The sequence below is a fragment of the Paroedura picta genome, chromosome 7 (genome assembly GCF_049243985.1).
Source record: "Paroedura picta isolate Pp20150507F chromosome 7, Ppicta_v3.0, whole genome shotgun sequence".
In the NCBI taxonomy this organism is placed as follows: domain Eukaryota; kingdom Metazoa; phylum Chordata; class Lepidosauria; order Squamata; family Gekkonidae; genus Paroedura; species Paroedura picta.
In genome coordinates this window covers 58,812,994-58,830,243 of record NC_135375.1, presented here as the reverse complement: position 1 = coordinate 58,830,243, position 17,250 = coordinate 58,812,994, and the positions used below count along the sequence as shown (strand labels likewise).

The window sequence follows — 17,250 nt, the reverse complement described above, 5'->3', positions numbered from 1 at the left end:
TATATGACACAATCAAAAACACTCCCTAGAGCAAATAGTATCAGCATATATGCAACACTTCTGTCTTATTTCCGGAGAAACAACACATCATACTAAGATGGGAAAGGACTTTGTTTCTTTTGGTATTAAAATATTCAGCCTTTGGCGGGAGGTTGCAAATAGAACAATAAGTACTTTAATCAAAGCTATCACTTCAGATGTGCTTTTTGTGAGCCCAATAAGATTTAATTTCGAATATGAATAATAGTCCCTGTGGCAGGTTTCCAACCTCCTGGCTGCATCATTAATCATACCCACAATTAATCCATGCCAATACAGTACTGATTCATGACACAAGGGGGGGAATAAAAGACTCAATACAACAATGCCAAACACAGTGGCAAAAGTAACACCACGATTTGCACAGAGATCACTTTACTGAGAAAGGTACAAATGAGGTAGCAAATAAGTAACACGTCCATTCAAATTTATCATCAATATCCAATATTTTTTGACAGCAGGAGCTGCTATCTTTAAAAAGTGGTGATATTATTCCCACACAGTAAAACTTCCATCAAAAGAAACATCATCATCATCATCATCATCATCATCATCATCATCTCAATTTATTACCCGCCACCCCCAAATGGCTCATGGTGGGTTAGAAGGTCTGAATAAAATCCCCAATAAAATTCCCATTAAAACCCCAGAAAAAAAACAGAGATCCATAAATACAGTCAAGAAAAGATATGACGGAAAAAAACAATGCAACCAAAATCCATTCCCCCCACTAAGAATCCCAAAGAGGGAAGAGGGGAACAGGTGGAACCCATAGCCGCCATACATGTTGCATTATCCTGGAAGGGGGGGCCATACAGATCTTCCTTGCCATGCTGGCCTCGGCCATAGACCTGGTGGAAGAGCTCTATTTTGCAAGCCCTGCAGAATGCCAGAAGCTCCCAGAGGGCCTGCAGCCTCTCTGGGAGTTCATTCCACCAGGTAGGGGCCAGGACTGAAAAGGCCCTGACCCTAGTCAAGGCCACGCACGCTTCCCTTGGGCCGTGAATGGCCAACAAATTAGTACCCACAGAGCATAAGGCCCTGCAGGCGGTCCCTCAGATATGCAGGTTCCCTCAGATATGCGTAGGGCCTTAAAGGTTAATACCAAAACTTTGAACTGGATCCAGGCTGCAACTGAAACCAGGCCTCAGCAACAGCTGGATGTGGCCTCACCAAGATGTTCCCTAGCAGCTGCATTTTGAACCAGCTGCAATTTCTGGATTAAACCCAAGGGCAGGCTCATGTAGAGACATAAATCATGTCTTGATGTATCAAGACATATGGCCTGGCAAATCACAAGGCAAAGCCTACCGCCAATCCCCAACTGTTCCTCTAATATCATCCACAACTGATATCAAGCCAGTAACTTCAGTCTACAACTACTTCCATTATCAAAAATCAGCATCTTTTGAAGTTAGTGACATCATCACATGGGGATACCTAATAGCCTGCATAACAATATAATTTATTCCTAGGATTATGACAAACCAGTGTGCAAGAGGGGAATGAAACAATCAGGCCAATTCCGCATGGGAGTTTCCATAAGATGTCACTGCCAGGGGGGGGGGCTCTCCCAAGTGTCACATGCTTTAACACGCCGTTGTCCCAGGTTAAGGGAACGCAGATATTTTCCACTTTCCCTAAACCTATGCATCTTTCCAGTGGCAGACTGGTGTGGATGGCCTGGCTCCGCCCCCCCTACAGTGGCCTGGAAGAGCTCAGAATTGCCCATTTGGCTCTGCTGCACATCACAGTGCCATGGGGGCCTATAGGGGAATTTTTTTTTTTTTTTGCAGGAAAGTGGGATTCCAGTCTCATACAATTTCACCTTCCTGCAAAATGGATTTTAAAAACCTGCCACATCGCCCTCCCCCCCCCACACACACCATGTGGTGGAACCTTTCCACCAGGGCTGCATCCCCTGTGGGGACACATTTCAGCAGTCAACTGGATCTCCTGCCAAAACATGTCCTCCACAGGGACACAGAACATAGTGGATCAGGTCCATCGATGAAATGTGTCCCTCACCGTTACACACTGGCTGCGGTCAGTAGCCGCTGCTGTCATGCAGAATCAACAAGAGAAGGTACATCTTTAGGGTAAGGGGCTTAAGGAACACTGCAAGGAAGTCAAAAACTACTCTTTGTTATCCATCAGCCCTAGAAGCATTCAAATGCATCTTTCAGAAAATGAAACTAGCTCCCCATAGGAAAGCTGTGACACACCTATGCCCCAATCAAGTCTTTGTTCTTTGACTCTCTCAAACTCCTCTCACAAAAGCCAGAGTGAATGATTAACATTAACAGAACAATAGCCTTACAGTTCAGTCCACTCCACTTAGGAGTGTCCTTGTGTGACAGACTGTTGAGGGTTAATTCTGTTGAGAAAATCAGTTAAAGAATGATAGTTTGGAAACCAGCAGTTGAGAAAGAGACAGTTAGGCACTGACTGCAATGGTAAGCTGGCTAAGAAAGTAAGGCTAATTCCGCACGGGTGGTAAAGGCTGGGGTGGCATCTATATAGACCCGTGCCCACATGACAATCATACCAAGCCGCCACCAACCCGGGCCTGGCACAGATTGGGTTCCAGAGTCCCATTCTAAGGGAACGTGGATTCTTTAACGTTCCCTTTCAGTGCTGCAGGGACAAACAGAGCCTATCCCTTGGCAGGCCCATCTGGATGGGAAGTCTTCCCCACCCTACAGAAGACAAAAAATACCTTGGACAGCATAACGTGCTTCATGGCACCGCAGGGCAGACCAGGACATTTTTTTGTTGTTTATTTTGCAGGAAGGTGGGATTGCGAAATAAAACACACACCCTGCTGTCCTTCCCCCCCCCCTCCGTGCAGTGGAACCTTCATGCTCCCACTGTGTTTTCCAGGGGAACACATTTCAGTGCCGGAGACAATCCCCCGTGGGGACAGAGTACCCTGTGGAGCATGCAGCTCCGCAACAATGCACCAGCAGCAACAATGCACCAGCAGCAACCCAGAGATGTATCACTGGCTCAAGTAGGATCATCATTCCGGCCAAAAGAAGGAAATAGTTTCTAATAAAGAAAATTTTATCCCTGCCCAGTTAAAGAAGGGAAATAGCTTCAAGAAACGAGGAGTTTATAAAGACAAATTTGGGGAATTTGGTTGCATATGCCGGCCTTCTAAACTCTGTCAGTGAAAAAAAGAAAAGAAAACCTGTCTCTCCTCAAAGTTTTAAAGATCTTTTTAAATAGCAGAAATATGTATATGTTGGCAACAAAGTATCTGGTATTTGTATGGCTACAAAGTTACCTCAGTTTTATTATCTGTTCACATCATACATCCTACACCTGATTCCACTTGGCTTTTTTCCTTCAGGTTAAATAAAATGACTTGTTTATTTTGAATTTTCAAAAACCTTTGTGTGCCATTTCAAAAGCAAAATGTAAAATGCTGATTTTATTTCTTCCCGCCTTTCCCAGGGCTGGGCCAGAATTTTATCATCCACTATATTAGCATTTAATATAGTACCCTGATTTTCATTTCTCTACTGCTGCAAATTCAGTCAGGTTTCCAGACTAGCCATGGAGTGGAAATGGTGCTAGTCGCCCTGATGGATGACCTCTGTCACCAGCTAGACCGAGGCGGGTCAGCGCAGCTTATACTACTAGATCTATCAGCAGCGTTTGACACTGCAGATCATGAGCTCTTAGCTCACCGCCTTGCTGATGCTGGGATACGGGGGACAGCTCTCAAATGGCTGATCTCCTTCCTCCGGGGTTGCGGACAAAGGGTTGAAATAGGAGAGTCATCAGCTCACATGTGGAGTCCCACAGGGAGCAGTCTTCTCTCCTATTCTATTTAACATCTTCATGCGCCCTCTTGCTCAGCTGGTACAGGTTTGGTCTGGATTGCCACCAATACGCAGATGACAGCCAGCTCTTCCTCCTGATGGATGACCGCCCAGATTCCCCCCCAGAAATCTTAGCCAGATGCCTGGAAGAAGTGACAAAATGGCTCAAGCAGAGTAGACTGAAGCTCAACCCTACAAAAACGTAGGTCCTGTGGCTGGGTAAGAAGGGACCAAGCGAGAAAGCGCGCCTACCCAACCTGGATGGAGTGCGTCTAACAGTAGCCCACTCTGCAAGAAACCTGGGGCTGATCCTCAATGCCTCCCTCTCCATGGAGGAGCAGGTCACAAGAGTAGCGCGGCTGGCCTTCTACCACCTACACCAAGCCAAGCTACTAGCGCCCTACTTGGCACCAGACCACCTAGCCACAGTGATCCACGTGACGGTCACCTCTAGACTGGATTTCTGCAACTCGTTCTACGCTAGCCTACCCTTATCCTTGACCCAGAAACTGCAATTGGTGCAGAACACAGTGGCCAGGATTCTCACCAACACACCGTGGAGATCTCATATCCAGCCTATACTTCAACAACTCAACTGGCTCCCAATTGAATTCTGGATCAGGCTTAAGGTTTGGGTTCTTACCTTCAAGGCCATACGCGGACTGAGCCCAGCGTACCTGAGAGACTGTCTCTCCGCCTATACCCCCGAAAGAGCATTACGCTCCACCACTGCCAACTGGCTGGTGATTCCTGGCCCCAAACAAGCACATCGGTCCTCAACGAGGGCCAGAGCTTTTTCCATCCTGGCCCCCACCTGGTGAAACGAGCTCCCTGAAGAAATCAGGGCCCTGCCCGAACTCCCACAGTTCCACAGGGCCCTCAAAACGGAACTCCTCCCCCAGGCATTTGCCTGAGACTGACCACAGGTCCCCCCACCTCTGACATCCCCTCCATGGCCTGAAGCAGCCTGATCTCTCTAGGAGAGCTTGTTATGTTGTTATTGTTGGGATCACTGAAATTGTTGTTTAGAACCATTGTTGGGTTGTTATTGTTATATATTGACTATGTTGTATGTTGACTCGTTCCATGTATCCCCCTATGATGTTGTATGTAAACCGCCCTGAGCCATATGGAAGGGCGGTATAGAAATACAATAAAATAATAAATAAATATACAGTATCTAAGAAGTGGCTTTGAGCAGTTATTTTAGGTCCAGTCTAACAGTCATTCTTTCCAGTGACATGACAAGAAGTAACAGTAGTCCAGAACCAGCCTAGAGCTCTAAGACCATATTAGTGCTACAGGATCAGGCAACAACTTTCTATTATTTTTCCCTCCTATAATTTCTCTCCGTTCATCTTTGTTAGACTTTCCCTTTTTAGCATTCCTCATCCACATTCCACTTCCAACCTCCTTCACTCCAGCAGTCTCTCTTCTCAGAGTCCCACTTAGAGAATCTTCCCATCTGCTTTTCACCAACAGCAATCCTATCTTCTTGTCCCGTTCCCTTTCTGTCTTCAGGACACCACACACAAATCACCAACAGGTGAACAAATAGGATAGCTTCCACTAATTTTTAAATTTTGTAAAGATCACTAAGTTCAGATCTACAACTGATAAATACCCAAATGTCTGTTACTAACTTACTGTGTATGTGGATAGCCAGCCCCAATCAAAACAATAAATATTCATGCCAAAACCAAATATCTGTTCTTAAAAGATGTGTACTGTACACTGAAAGTGTTGTTTCATCTCTTTCTATAATTCTACTGACATTGTATTGCAACATATGCATTAACATTATGATCTAATTCAGTGTTATTCAATTATCATAAGGGATCTGGAGATGTTAGGATAGCTCATATTCCACAAAACAGTAAACATATAACCTATTTATCTGAAATGAAGACCAGGTATTTAAAATGTTATCAGGGCTTATTTCCAAAGCATTCATTTTTAAGATTACTGGCAAATAATTGCAAATGCTTGTTGTAAAACAGTTTTAGAGTATGTTTGTGGCAAAATTAAATATAAAGTCTAAAAGAAGTCTTTTAAATGCTCATGTTTCCACTACTACGAAATCCAAGTCACTCACTAAAAATCATTTCTAAAATAAGTGAAGTTTACTTACAAGTAATTTTTAGAATCAAGGTGTAATACATTCCTTGCTTTCTAATGCTCACAACGGGTCTCTTGTTAGTCCTTTGCACAGCAGCTGGCCACAGTAGAGTAGAAAGTAGGGTAAGTAACTAAAATTAGCTTTGTTCTCCCAAATGACAGAACCCCAATTAAGTGGTTTCACAACAATAATCATACAGGGGTTATTTTTCTGTACTACTTTGTAATACATTCTGTTGTTTCATTAACTTTTAGTGAATTAAGATATTCAAAGCAAAGATATAATTTCTTACTTTTTACATGCAATTTTTTTTCAAAATAACATAGCACCTTCAGTCAAAGCTTGATGTATAATTTATAAATTCAATTACTCTTCTGCATTTTTCTTTAATGGCACATAACCTCTTTCATTGCCTATTTAAATTGATTTTCCTGCTTAATGAGATAGTGACATTAGGGCAAGCATATTGTACTATTAAGCCACTAGCAACAATAATTAGGATCATATTCCTAGTAACAATTATAACCATTTATGCTCTTAATGAACACTTTGTAAAATCTAGGAGTGTCATTTACTTGAAAATGAAAAGGAGGCTAGCTTTCAGTTCTAAACACATAGATGTTTCCACAGCTTAAATAAAAAGGCTGAAAAGTTCATTAATGACTGTAGGCTTGGGACTGATTTTCATAACCACACTGAGGAGAAATATGATAGTCATATGATTATATCATCATGCCACAGAACCATCTTATCTCTACAAAACTGAAAAGTGGGCTGACAGGGTAGATGGAAGTAAGGGAAAACTGGGAAGAGAGACTAGAAAGAAGCAATCATACAACCATTGTGCTGTTCTCCCAGAACGGGGAAGGGGGGAGACTGAAGTGGTGTTTTCTCTAGCATTACCTCATCACCTTAAAACACTTATGAAAGTATCAATCTTATATCTATAACAGTGATACTGCTAGCATTACACACCTATCACATGCCATGTTGCTCATTAGCACAAATGTGTTTCCATGTAGATTTTCTACACCAGAGGGTCCAATGCTACCCTTGAGGCTGCATTTACAGCAGTGGTCCCCAACCCCCGGTCCAGAGACCGGTAGCAGTTCGTAGATCAGTTGGTACGGGCCACGCCTCCTCCTCGGCTGTTGCTTCGGGGGCTGCCCTGCCACTCTGCCACCGGCTCACTTTTGGTGCTGTCCAGCGGCCACCATGCCTGGGACTCCCCCTCGGTGTGGCACTGCATCTTTACCTAAATTGCAAAATTGGGATCACATGATGGGAGACAAGAAAGGAACCTACTGTCACCTTCTGTGACTTTTGCTGAGGCGTTACCTCTGTCTTCTCCCTTTCTTAAGCCAAAGCACCTGGGGGGTAAAAGAACCTGCACGGTGATCTCATATAATATATAGGTCACTTTCTGTGAAAGCAATGGAACTTAAATAACAAAGCATTCTGTGGTTCCAACAGAACTTAATGTCAAATAACTATGCTTTGGAGGTTTCACAGGCTCATTCTGATCCCAAACATAGCTGTGTTGTATTCAATTCCATCCTAAACAATCCCTGCCATATTGGCACATCAAATGCTGCAGAGCAGCAGTGAATGTATCTGCTTCTATGTATTCGTGTTTATAAGCAATAACACAATTTAAAATAAATATTCTGGATTCATCATTCTTAAAACTTCTAGATATCACTAATAGAATACTTTCATAAGAGGACAGTACAAAGTCCTGTCTCTAGCCTGTGAATAGAATAACATGCACTTAGCTGAGTTAAGCCTGAACGTTTCCTATTACAAAAAATAAAGAATACAATGATCCCAAACCTAATTATCTGATGTCTATAGTTATAACTTCAATAAACATGCCTAAATCACTGTTAAAAAGATTAATTAAGGCAAAGCACATATCAGAATAGCAAAAAACATTATAATATCTGTTCCACTAAATATTTCTGGCAAGGCCTTGGAGGAGGAGCATGTCTCATAGCTAAAGTGCTACTCAGAGCTTAACACCCAATCAGAGCGGCTGTCCTGCCCCTGAGTGCCTCCTCCTCCAACCGGCGCACATAGGTCCAAAAAGGCCCTGAATGTGGGAACACGGTCTGTGGCCCGGTCGATACAGTAGCTGCCCCTCAAACTAGGGTTGGGTGCTTTGGTGCCCAAAGTAGCCGGCCGCTCCCGATGCAGCCAGCAGAGCTCCATGCCTGCGTGCACCTGCTGGTGCTCGGATACCCGCGCCTCCCCTCCCCACCCCCTGTGGCACTGGCTGCATGCCAAAGCATCCAACCTACCTCAGACCTCTGTCTCATCCCTGTGTTAGTGAGGGAGCAGGCTAGGGTGGAACCATGCTGATGCTTTGCTGTGCCAGGTCAATTAGGAACAAGTCCTTGACCCTGCAAGACTACTTCACAGGGCATGGGGTAGACCTGGCGTGCATCACCGAGAACTGGATGCGCAAAAGTGAAATGGTTGCCTTGAAAAATCTGGCACCACCTGGGTTCTTGGTCACTCATCAGCCCCAGCTCCATGGTAGGGGGGGGGGGTGATCCTGATCCAGAACACCTATTCTTTCAGGGCTCTCCCAGCACCATAGATTGCAGGAACAGTGTGTCAGCCTGACATGGGAATTAATTGAGAAGATGGCCATCTGGGTGGTGTACCGCACATCCACTGCTCCATCTAATGCCTTGCCAGGCCTGCTGGAGGCAGTGGCTCCCTGGACATTGCAGTTCCCCAGGCTTTTGATTATGGGGGACTTCAATGTCCATGCGGATTCATCAGCTCCAGGACTTGGCCCAGACCTGGTATCCGTCATGGCAACACTGTGGTTCCCACAAATTGTTGCCGGCCACACTCATCAGGCTGTCCATACCTTGGACTTGATATTTAGTGATGGTGTGGAGGTGGATCTGTTGGCTAACAAGACCATTCCATGGTCAGACCACCATACCTGAAGGTTTGGGTGCTGGACGTATTTTAGTCCAACCATGGGGACTTATAAAAGCCGAGGGATTTCTGAATGCTCTGCAGGACCCTCCGGTGACTCGTTAGGGTCCTTGGTGGATGATTGGCAGTCCCACCTGTTGACCACCATTGACAAGACTGCTCCTGAGCGTGCTCTCCGCCCTCACTTCAAACAGGCTCCTTGGTTCTCCTCAGGAGAGAAAGAGGGACATTAGATGGCTAGAACAGTGTGTGGTGGAAAACTCATGATGAAGCGGCAAGAACATCTCATTGCACGCTTATGAGGGCATATGAGATGGCAGTGAAAGCCATGAAGCAGCAGAAATCGCAACTGCTAGCTCGTACCCGGCCCAATTATTTAGAGTAGTTCAGACTTTGACCACCCTCAAGGAAAGCGCCAAAATAATAGTAAATTGGAATTAGGCTGTGAGGCTTTAGTGGGCTATTTTGCAGATAAGGTTTTGTCACTTTGCTGCGACCTTACTGCCACAGTTGATACAGAATTTGAACTGAAGCTCAATGGCCATCTCGGGAGATTAGGTTCGATGGCTTCAGACAGCTCTCTATATCTAAAGTGGACAAATTACTCAGGTCAGTGAGGACAAAAACTTGCCTCCTTGATACCTGCCCGTTGTGGCTGCTCAAGTCAGGCAACTAACGGATAGTGGACACACTGAGGGAGATTGTGAACCTCTACCTTCTCAAAGGGAGAGCTCCCACAGCAACTCAAGGCAGCAGTGGCTTGCTCTCTTCTGAAGAAATCTTCTCTGGACCCACAGCTACTGCCCAGTCTTCTCTGGACCCAACAGCTACTGCCCAGTCTTGCATCTTGCATTTCTAGGTAAGGTAGTTGAAAGGGCCATGGCGGACTAGCTCTTGGCATTTTGGCCATAGATCCATACCAGTCGGGCTTCCATCCTGATAATGGGGTGGAGACCATGCTGGTCGCCCTGATGGATGATCTCCAGTGCCAATTGGATTGTGGCAGAGTGGCCATTCTTGTGTTATTAGATCTCTCAGGCACATTTGATGTGGTTGATCACAAGCTTTTGGACTACCACCTCGTTCATACAGGAATAGAAGGAACAGCCCTTAAGTAGCTGACCTCCTTTATTAAGGACAAGTCGCAGAGGGTTGCACTGGGACGGGAGTTATCCAACCCCTTTGTACTACCATGCGGGATGCCACAAGGGGTGGTTCTCCCACTTTGTTTAACACCTATATACACACCTATATACGTTGGTCCAGAGTTATGGACTGGGTTGTCACCAATATGCAGATGATACCCAGCTCTATCTCCCAACAGATCTCCCAGAAATATTTGCCATTTGTGAAGCAGTAGCTGGATGGATCAGGAAGAGTCATCTGAAACTCAACCCCTCCCGTGGCTGGGCTGAAAGGGGCAGGACCAGGAAGCACATCTTCCCTGTCTGGATGGGGTACAACTAACATCTGTGCCCCAAGCCAGGAATCTGGGAGTGATTTTTGATGCCTCCCTTTCTATAGAGGCTCAGGTTACTAAGGTAGCTCAGATGGCGCTTTTCCACCTACGTTTTTCCACCTAGTAGAATGGCTATTAGCGCCCTAACTGTCCCCAGAGCACCTGGCCACTGTGATCCATGCAACAGTCACTTCCAGATTAGATTTCTGTAACGCTCTATGGAGGCCTACCCTTGTCCCTGACCTGGAAATTGCAGTTAGTACAGAATGTGGCTGCGCGGATCCTTACCAGGACTTCCTGGAGGGCCCATGTGCAGCCATTGTTGAAAGAACTTCATTGGCTGCCAGTCTGCTTCCAGATCAGGTTCAAGGTACTGGTATTGACCTTTCAGGCCTTACTTACCTATGGAGCCGCCTACCTCCTTATGCCCCCTGCAGAGCACTCTGCTCTACAGGTATTAATCTGAGGCCCCCAGGCCCCCGGGAGGTAGGCCTGGCCTTGACCAGGGCCAGGGCCTTTTCAGTCCTGGCCCCTACCTGACGGAATGAGCTCCATGATAAACTGCGGACAGTGACAGAACTCTCTGAGTTCCGCAGGGCCTGTAAAATGGAGCTCTTCCACTAGGCGTTTGGTTGAGGCTGGGTGGGGAAGCCCCCCAGGGCATGACATCTGGTGTCCTCCCAACTTGCACGGGAAGCGGGGAAGGAATCCCATGCGTCCTGTGCGCCCTTTCCCCGAACAACACGCCACCACCACCGGCCTCCCGAACCCCACCGCCACCCCCGCACAACCCTGGTAAGCCCCCTCCCTCCGCTACACCCCCCGTGCGTACCCCCCATCCCGCTGCCCCACACCTCCTCCGTTGCTGCCCACGCCAGCACCCAACCCCCAACAAGCGGCTCTGACTGCGCCGCACTTCCCACACTAAACCCTACCCCCCCCACACGAGCCTTTCCCCCCCAACACACCCACCCCACCTCTGACGCGCCCCTACTTGCCGCCTCGCTGACCGCAGCGTTCTCCCCCGGCCTGTTCCACCCGGTTCCGACGCTGCGGCCAGCCCGCGCCACCCGCGCGGCTGCCAAGATAGCTACAGACTGAGCCACGCATGCGCGGCCATCTGCACATGCGTGGCTCGCGTCCCCCACCCTACCCCCTCCCACCCCCACCCGCCAGACCACGCATGTGCCGACTTCCTCACATGCGTGGTTCCCCTCCGTCCCCGCTCGACTCTCCCGAACGGCTCCTCTGCCGCCACGACTCCCACTGCGTGAAGCCACCCCATCCCGTCCCCACACTCCACCCTCCACCCACCCTCCCTACCGCCGCCATGCCACCTCCCCAAGCCTCTCCTTATCACCCATTTTTATAAATGGGCTTCGTTTCTAGTCCAAGAATAATATTCCATAATAATTTTCCTTGCATCACTAGTTTGTACATCCTGATGTATATTCTTTACATTTTAGTAATCTAACTATGTTAGTACAGTGTGTGTGTGTGGGGGGGGTGTCTATTATTGGTGGTCTCTACATAGATCCAGACTCAGAAATCTGTGCTGAGGCTGCATTTTTGATTTTAGCATATGTTAAGCTTGATGAGAATTAAGTATTGGTTATGTTTGGTTGCAATAGTGCAGCAAAATCTAAAGAGCACAGATGGAATATTTCTAACAGTAGCTGGTAATAAATAGAGACTTTTTATTAAATAATTTTGCATACAAAATCCATCCCATCATCTATTATTTCTTACCTCATAAGACCAAACGCACTGAGTTCCACCAAACCGCCGAACACATCGGCCCACTTCTACATCCTCATGAGTAGTGTACATTTCTCGAAGACATTCACCTATGTGTGGCACCATCCTCCTAAGAACTTCACGACTGAAGATCATCCCAGGTCCTCCCATGCAGAAATTCTCTCCTGGCTCAAGAGCCAGTTTGCCAAGTTCTTCAGTATTTCCCAGTCCTGTCTGCCCCAAATAAAGAGGCTTACTGCTGTTCAGTGACCTTAGGAATTCCTCTAATTTTTCCCCTAAAAGAAAAAGTTTATTGTTAATATCATATCATGTATACTTTGTTTTTCCACAGTACAACTACAATTCAAACTATAACTTTAATATAGCCTTTACTTCTTTCTGCTCTATCAAACAGCAAAAAAGCATGCAAAGGGATATAAGGACACTCATAAGTCTTCAAATCTTTTCTGCACATTAATCTATTAAAGGGCCCAAAATTCCCTATAAAGTAAACAAATGTCAATTAGAAGAAGAAGAGTTGCTTCTTATATGCCGCTTTTCCCTACCCGAAGGAGGCTCAAAGCGGCTTACAGTCGCCTTCCCTTTCCTCTCCCCACAGCAGACACCCTGTGAGGTGGGTGAAGCTGAGAGAGCCCTGATATCACTGCTCGGTCAGAACAGTTTTATCAGTGCTGTGGTGAGCCCAAGGTCACCCAGCTGGCTGCATGTGGGGGAGTGCAGAATCGAACCCGGCATGCCAGGTTTGAAGTCCACACTCCTAATCACTACACAAAACTGGCTCTTGGATATACCCCTTTTAACCTAATTCAAGTGGAATTCAAGTCCATTGATTTCAGAGGAATTTACTTTGAAGTAAGTATGCTGCATTTTAGTTAACACTTTTCAATTTTCCAGACTGCAGCTTATAGCAATGAGACGTGCAAGAAATTAAACTACTGTTGCATATTTAATATGAAGTACATGCTATTGTAAACAATATAATGTAATGCCAAGTGAAGAACTTTAAAAATATGGCATATAAAATTTCAAAATAAGACACACTATATATGGAAAATAACTTTATAGACCTTTTGCTTCCATTCAAGACCTGTGCACATTTGTGTTGCACTACAAAACACTATATTACACTTAGGATGTTTAAAACTGGCCAGTAAAGATGGACAGAAATTTAAATATTCAAGGTATCCCTGTCTTTCCGTAAATAAATATATTTAACTATTAGCATTTGCAAGCCAAATGAAATAAAGTTACTATTAAGGATGTTTCAGAAAGCCCTAATTGTATTTCTATTTCATTTTGGGTGAATTCCTAGTTTGGCTCCCAATCCACCCACCCAGGCTGTGCTTCTGATCTAAACAGTTTACAGCAGTGGTCCCTAACCCCCGGTCCGGAGACCGGTCCCGGTCCATGGATACTGTTCCGTGGCTCCTCCTTGTCCTTCTCCCCAGCTGCTGCCTCAGGGGCTGACCTGCCACTCTGCTGCTAGCTCACCTTTGGTGCTCTTCAGCGGCCGCAATACTGTATATTATAGTGGAATTACCACAGCTCTGTCTTAAATTCTATTCATGGATAAGACAAGTTATGATTGTTTATTTCTGCCAGTTGAGGCCAAATAGTCAAGATGCCTGTTAAGCAAACTCAAATTTAAGTTTACCACACTTTGCTAAACCTGCTTTAGTTCATGGATTTCTCAGCTACACACTTACAGCTCTACCCCTATGGCATATTCAACATAATCAATACCATTTAGTAAAGTATATAGTTCTGAGCTTGCATTTTAGTTCTACAGTGAATGGATCTAAGAGGAACCAGAATTAAGACCTTCTGCCCTAGAGACTTCAGATATGAGGAACTGGCTGTGATTACTTTGCAGTGGAGAAACTGCACTTACTAAATACTCACTATGCTGCTAAGCTTTCTCATAGTCCATTTCAATGACTAAAAGTCTGGTTCAAATAAGGTCAGATTCAGAGGTAATCTTCAATCTTTATTAAACAAGAAATATAAAATTTAATAGGTAAATTATCCAACTGAAATAAACCCTTGTTTATTGAACATTGAACTTCATGCCTTGTTTTCTCTTTAAGCAACCCACAACTCTTTTAAGGTTTACCAAACTGCAATGAAAAGTATATTTTAAAAATTGCTGAGAACGCTCTTGTTGCCTACTAGAGCCAAGGTGTTGTACTTATTATTTTTACTGCTATGATATACAGCCCATCCACCTGGTCTCAGATATTAAAAATATAAGAAATGTATTATAAAGATCTATATATATATTGCCATATAAAATGCTGCTAATGCCAAATTAAAAAATGTAATCACCAAAACACACAAGCATGAACATCAGTCAGAATAAACATACTTTGGTATTCTGCTACCCAACCATTCTAAAAACAATTACACCTTTCTAAATTCACTGATATCTAAGGCCATTAGGAAACTACCACTGGTTCCCACATTGCTCTCTATCCTTATAGCTCCTTATGAAGACGAAATGTACCAAATGTTTCCTGCTCTTTAAGTATGGAAAGGATGCATTGTAGTAATCAGCATGTTACTTCTGAAGTACATCCACTGGTAATCTAAAGCAACTTTTTGCTGTGTTATACTCAAGGATTTTTCTGTTGTCACGTTGTTCTGACATTGTTAGAACAGTTTATGCAAGTATTACACACAAGTGACTTGAGTATCACTGCCCATGTAACCTGTTTTGGGCCTCTGGGAAAGGGGAGGTGAAAACCTAAATTAGTAAAAATAATAAATAACCAGAGGACAGAAATTGTTATACAAGATGGGCTTTCCAGCAAGAAAGGAGAGGGACAAAGAATCTCAGCTCTAACAAGCACACAGAAGGTTCTTAGCAAATCTCTAAAAAAAAAAAAAAATTGAGCTGCTAGGCTAGGGGTGGGGCTGGGTGGCTTTCAAGGGCAGGAGAGATGAACAGAATCAAAATGCAAACTCTCACTCTTCCTTAACTTGGCAGGTAAGCCAAAGAATATTTACTGGCTTAACTTTCCAAGAAACTTGCCTAGGTAGACAGGTAGAGAAGGCTGAGAGAAATGGGAGATTGCAAATTCCTTACTCAAACACAGACCCCATTTTGTCCTTCCAAAGTAGAAAACACCCATGGGCCAGATTTTTGTCTACTTGTAGCATGCATGGACAGCCATTACAGTGAGTACAAAGGGGCCTGATGCCTGCACAGGGCTAGTGAGATTTTCATAGGTCCTCCACTGAAGGAAACAGTGTGCAGCAGATGACAGTGCCTAGTTTTCAAACAAAAAGTGCTAGGTTCACCCTGTCCTTGTAACTTCCTTTAATTCAGTGACTAGCTAACTGCACTCTGTGCATGTTCAGGACTGATTTCCTTTAATAGCACTTCACCCACCGCAAAACTAAAGCACAGCAACAACAGGTGCGGGGCGTCACTCCTCACCTTTGATATAGACATCGTCGTCCGCCCTCATGAACCACTCGTAGGAGTCCAAGTAATGATCGTGCATATACTTGAGCATCATAAAGGACTTCTTCTGTGGCGGGTACGAGTCGTCGACTCCAGGCAAAGCAATGACCGGCAGTGGCTGCTCTCCTGGCAAAGCGGGCGGCGGGACTGAGCCCTGGCTGGAAAAGAACTCCACGCGGCCGGAGATGGAGCGCACCCAGGTTCGTTGCGCCGCCAGCGCCCGGCTGCTTAGGTACTTCTGGGCAGTCATGACCCCCACGTAGAGGAAGTGGCGAGTCTTGGCGCATCCCGGGGCGCCCGTGTCATCCCCGCTCCCATTGTGGCTGCTGCCGTGGCGGCCAGCGCCTTCTTCCCCCTCCTCTTCCTCTTGCGGGGCTCCTTCTCCTCCAGCAGCAGCAGCAGCAATTGGAGCACTGGGCACAGGCTCGTCCTCCGCGGCGGGAGGCGGCGGCGGAGGCTCCCGTTCCCACAGGCGGGAGCCCCCGAGCCCTCCAGCTGGAGCCCTCGCCTCAGGTTGCAGCTGCCTCCCGTCCCCCGGCAGCCCCGCCGCTCGGCCATAGTAAGCACAGAGGCTGTTGCCGCCGCCGCCTCCGCTAGAAAAGCTGCTGCCGCGTCTCTTCCTCTCGCTCAGTTCGGCCACTTTGGGGGCAATAAGCCAGGAGGCAACGGTGAAGCCCAGTACCAGCCCCATCATAACGCTGAGCCAGGGGCGCCGGGACCGCGCTGCCATGGTGGTGGGCACGGGACGGGGCGGCGAGCGAGCGAGCGAGCAGGGACGGCTGACGAGGAGACGCCCACCGAGCTGCCGCTGCTGCTGCTGCTGGTCCCACCTCCGCCGCCCCTTCGTCACACTTCCAGTCCCCGAGACCGCCCTGGCAAGTCTGCGAGGTGTGGCCGCGGTCGTTGTGCGCTGCAGCCGTGGCAGCTTCGCGCACTGTTGCTCCGAGTGAAAGTTCTCACCCCGCGGCGGCGGCAGCAGCGGCGGCGGCTTCAGGGAGAGGACTGGCCCGCGCACTCCCTCGCGCTCTCAGGCTTTCCTGGCAGCACCTTGTCGGCGCCGCGCCGCGCCGCTGGTCCCTTCCCGCCCCTCCCACCGCACAACCGCCTCCATGCAAGAGCGGCAGAAGGGAGAAGCAGCAGCCACGGGAACCTGTGAAGCAGCCTCCGCTCGCTGCTCATCTCGCTCCCTCAGGGCCGCCGGTGTCTTTCGAGCGCCTCACTCAGGAGAGAGCGGTGGCGGCAACCCCCACCAGGGCCGCTGCAGGAAGGCGGAGGGAGCCGAAGAACGGCCGACTCCGCCTGAACAGCCTCTCCGGAAGGAAACTCTTTTTTTTCCACAGGCCGCCCCCTTTTGCCCCCACCAAAATTTGCTTTCCTCGAGTTTGCCTTCCAGGCGCGTCTAGTCTTTCCTCCTCGCCCTCTTTGTATAACTTCTGGCGGGGAAAAATTCTCTCCTTTGTTTGAGAAGAATTAGGATGGGATCAGAAGTAAAAATGGGCATGTATTAAAATAAATGACAAGAATGCCCATCGGAAACAGTTGGAAGACGCTGGAATAGCCGTTGGAAATAATGGGAGTCAAGAATGTCAACTGACTTGCATAGGCTCCATTGAAATGCATTACA

General features: G+C 46.8%; 1 protein-coding gene across 1 annotated transcript in view; it reads right to left on the bottom strand.

The window, feature by feature from the left end:
• Positions 1-16,922, bottom strand: part of CHSY3 (chondroitin sulfate synthase 3) — a 75,146-nt gene extending 58,224 nt beyond the window's left edge. Inside the window, exons 1-2 of the mRNA XM_077344471.1 lie at positions 15,600-16,922; positions 12,152-12,435 (exon numbers count right to left, since the gene is read on the bottom strand). Of these exons, the coding sequence (XP_077200586.1) occupies positions 12,152-12,435; positions 15,600-16,356 (1,041 nt within the window). The 5' untranslated portion in view covers positions 16,357-16,922. The remainder of the gene's footprint in view (positions 1-12,151; positions 12,436-15,599) is intronic.
• Positions 16,923-17,250: the final 328 nt, after the last annotated feature.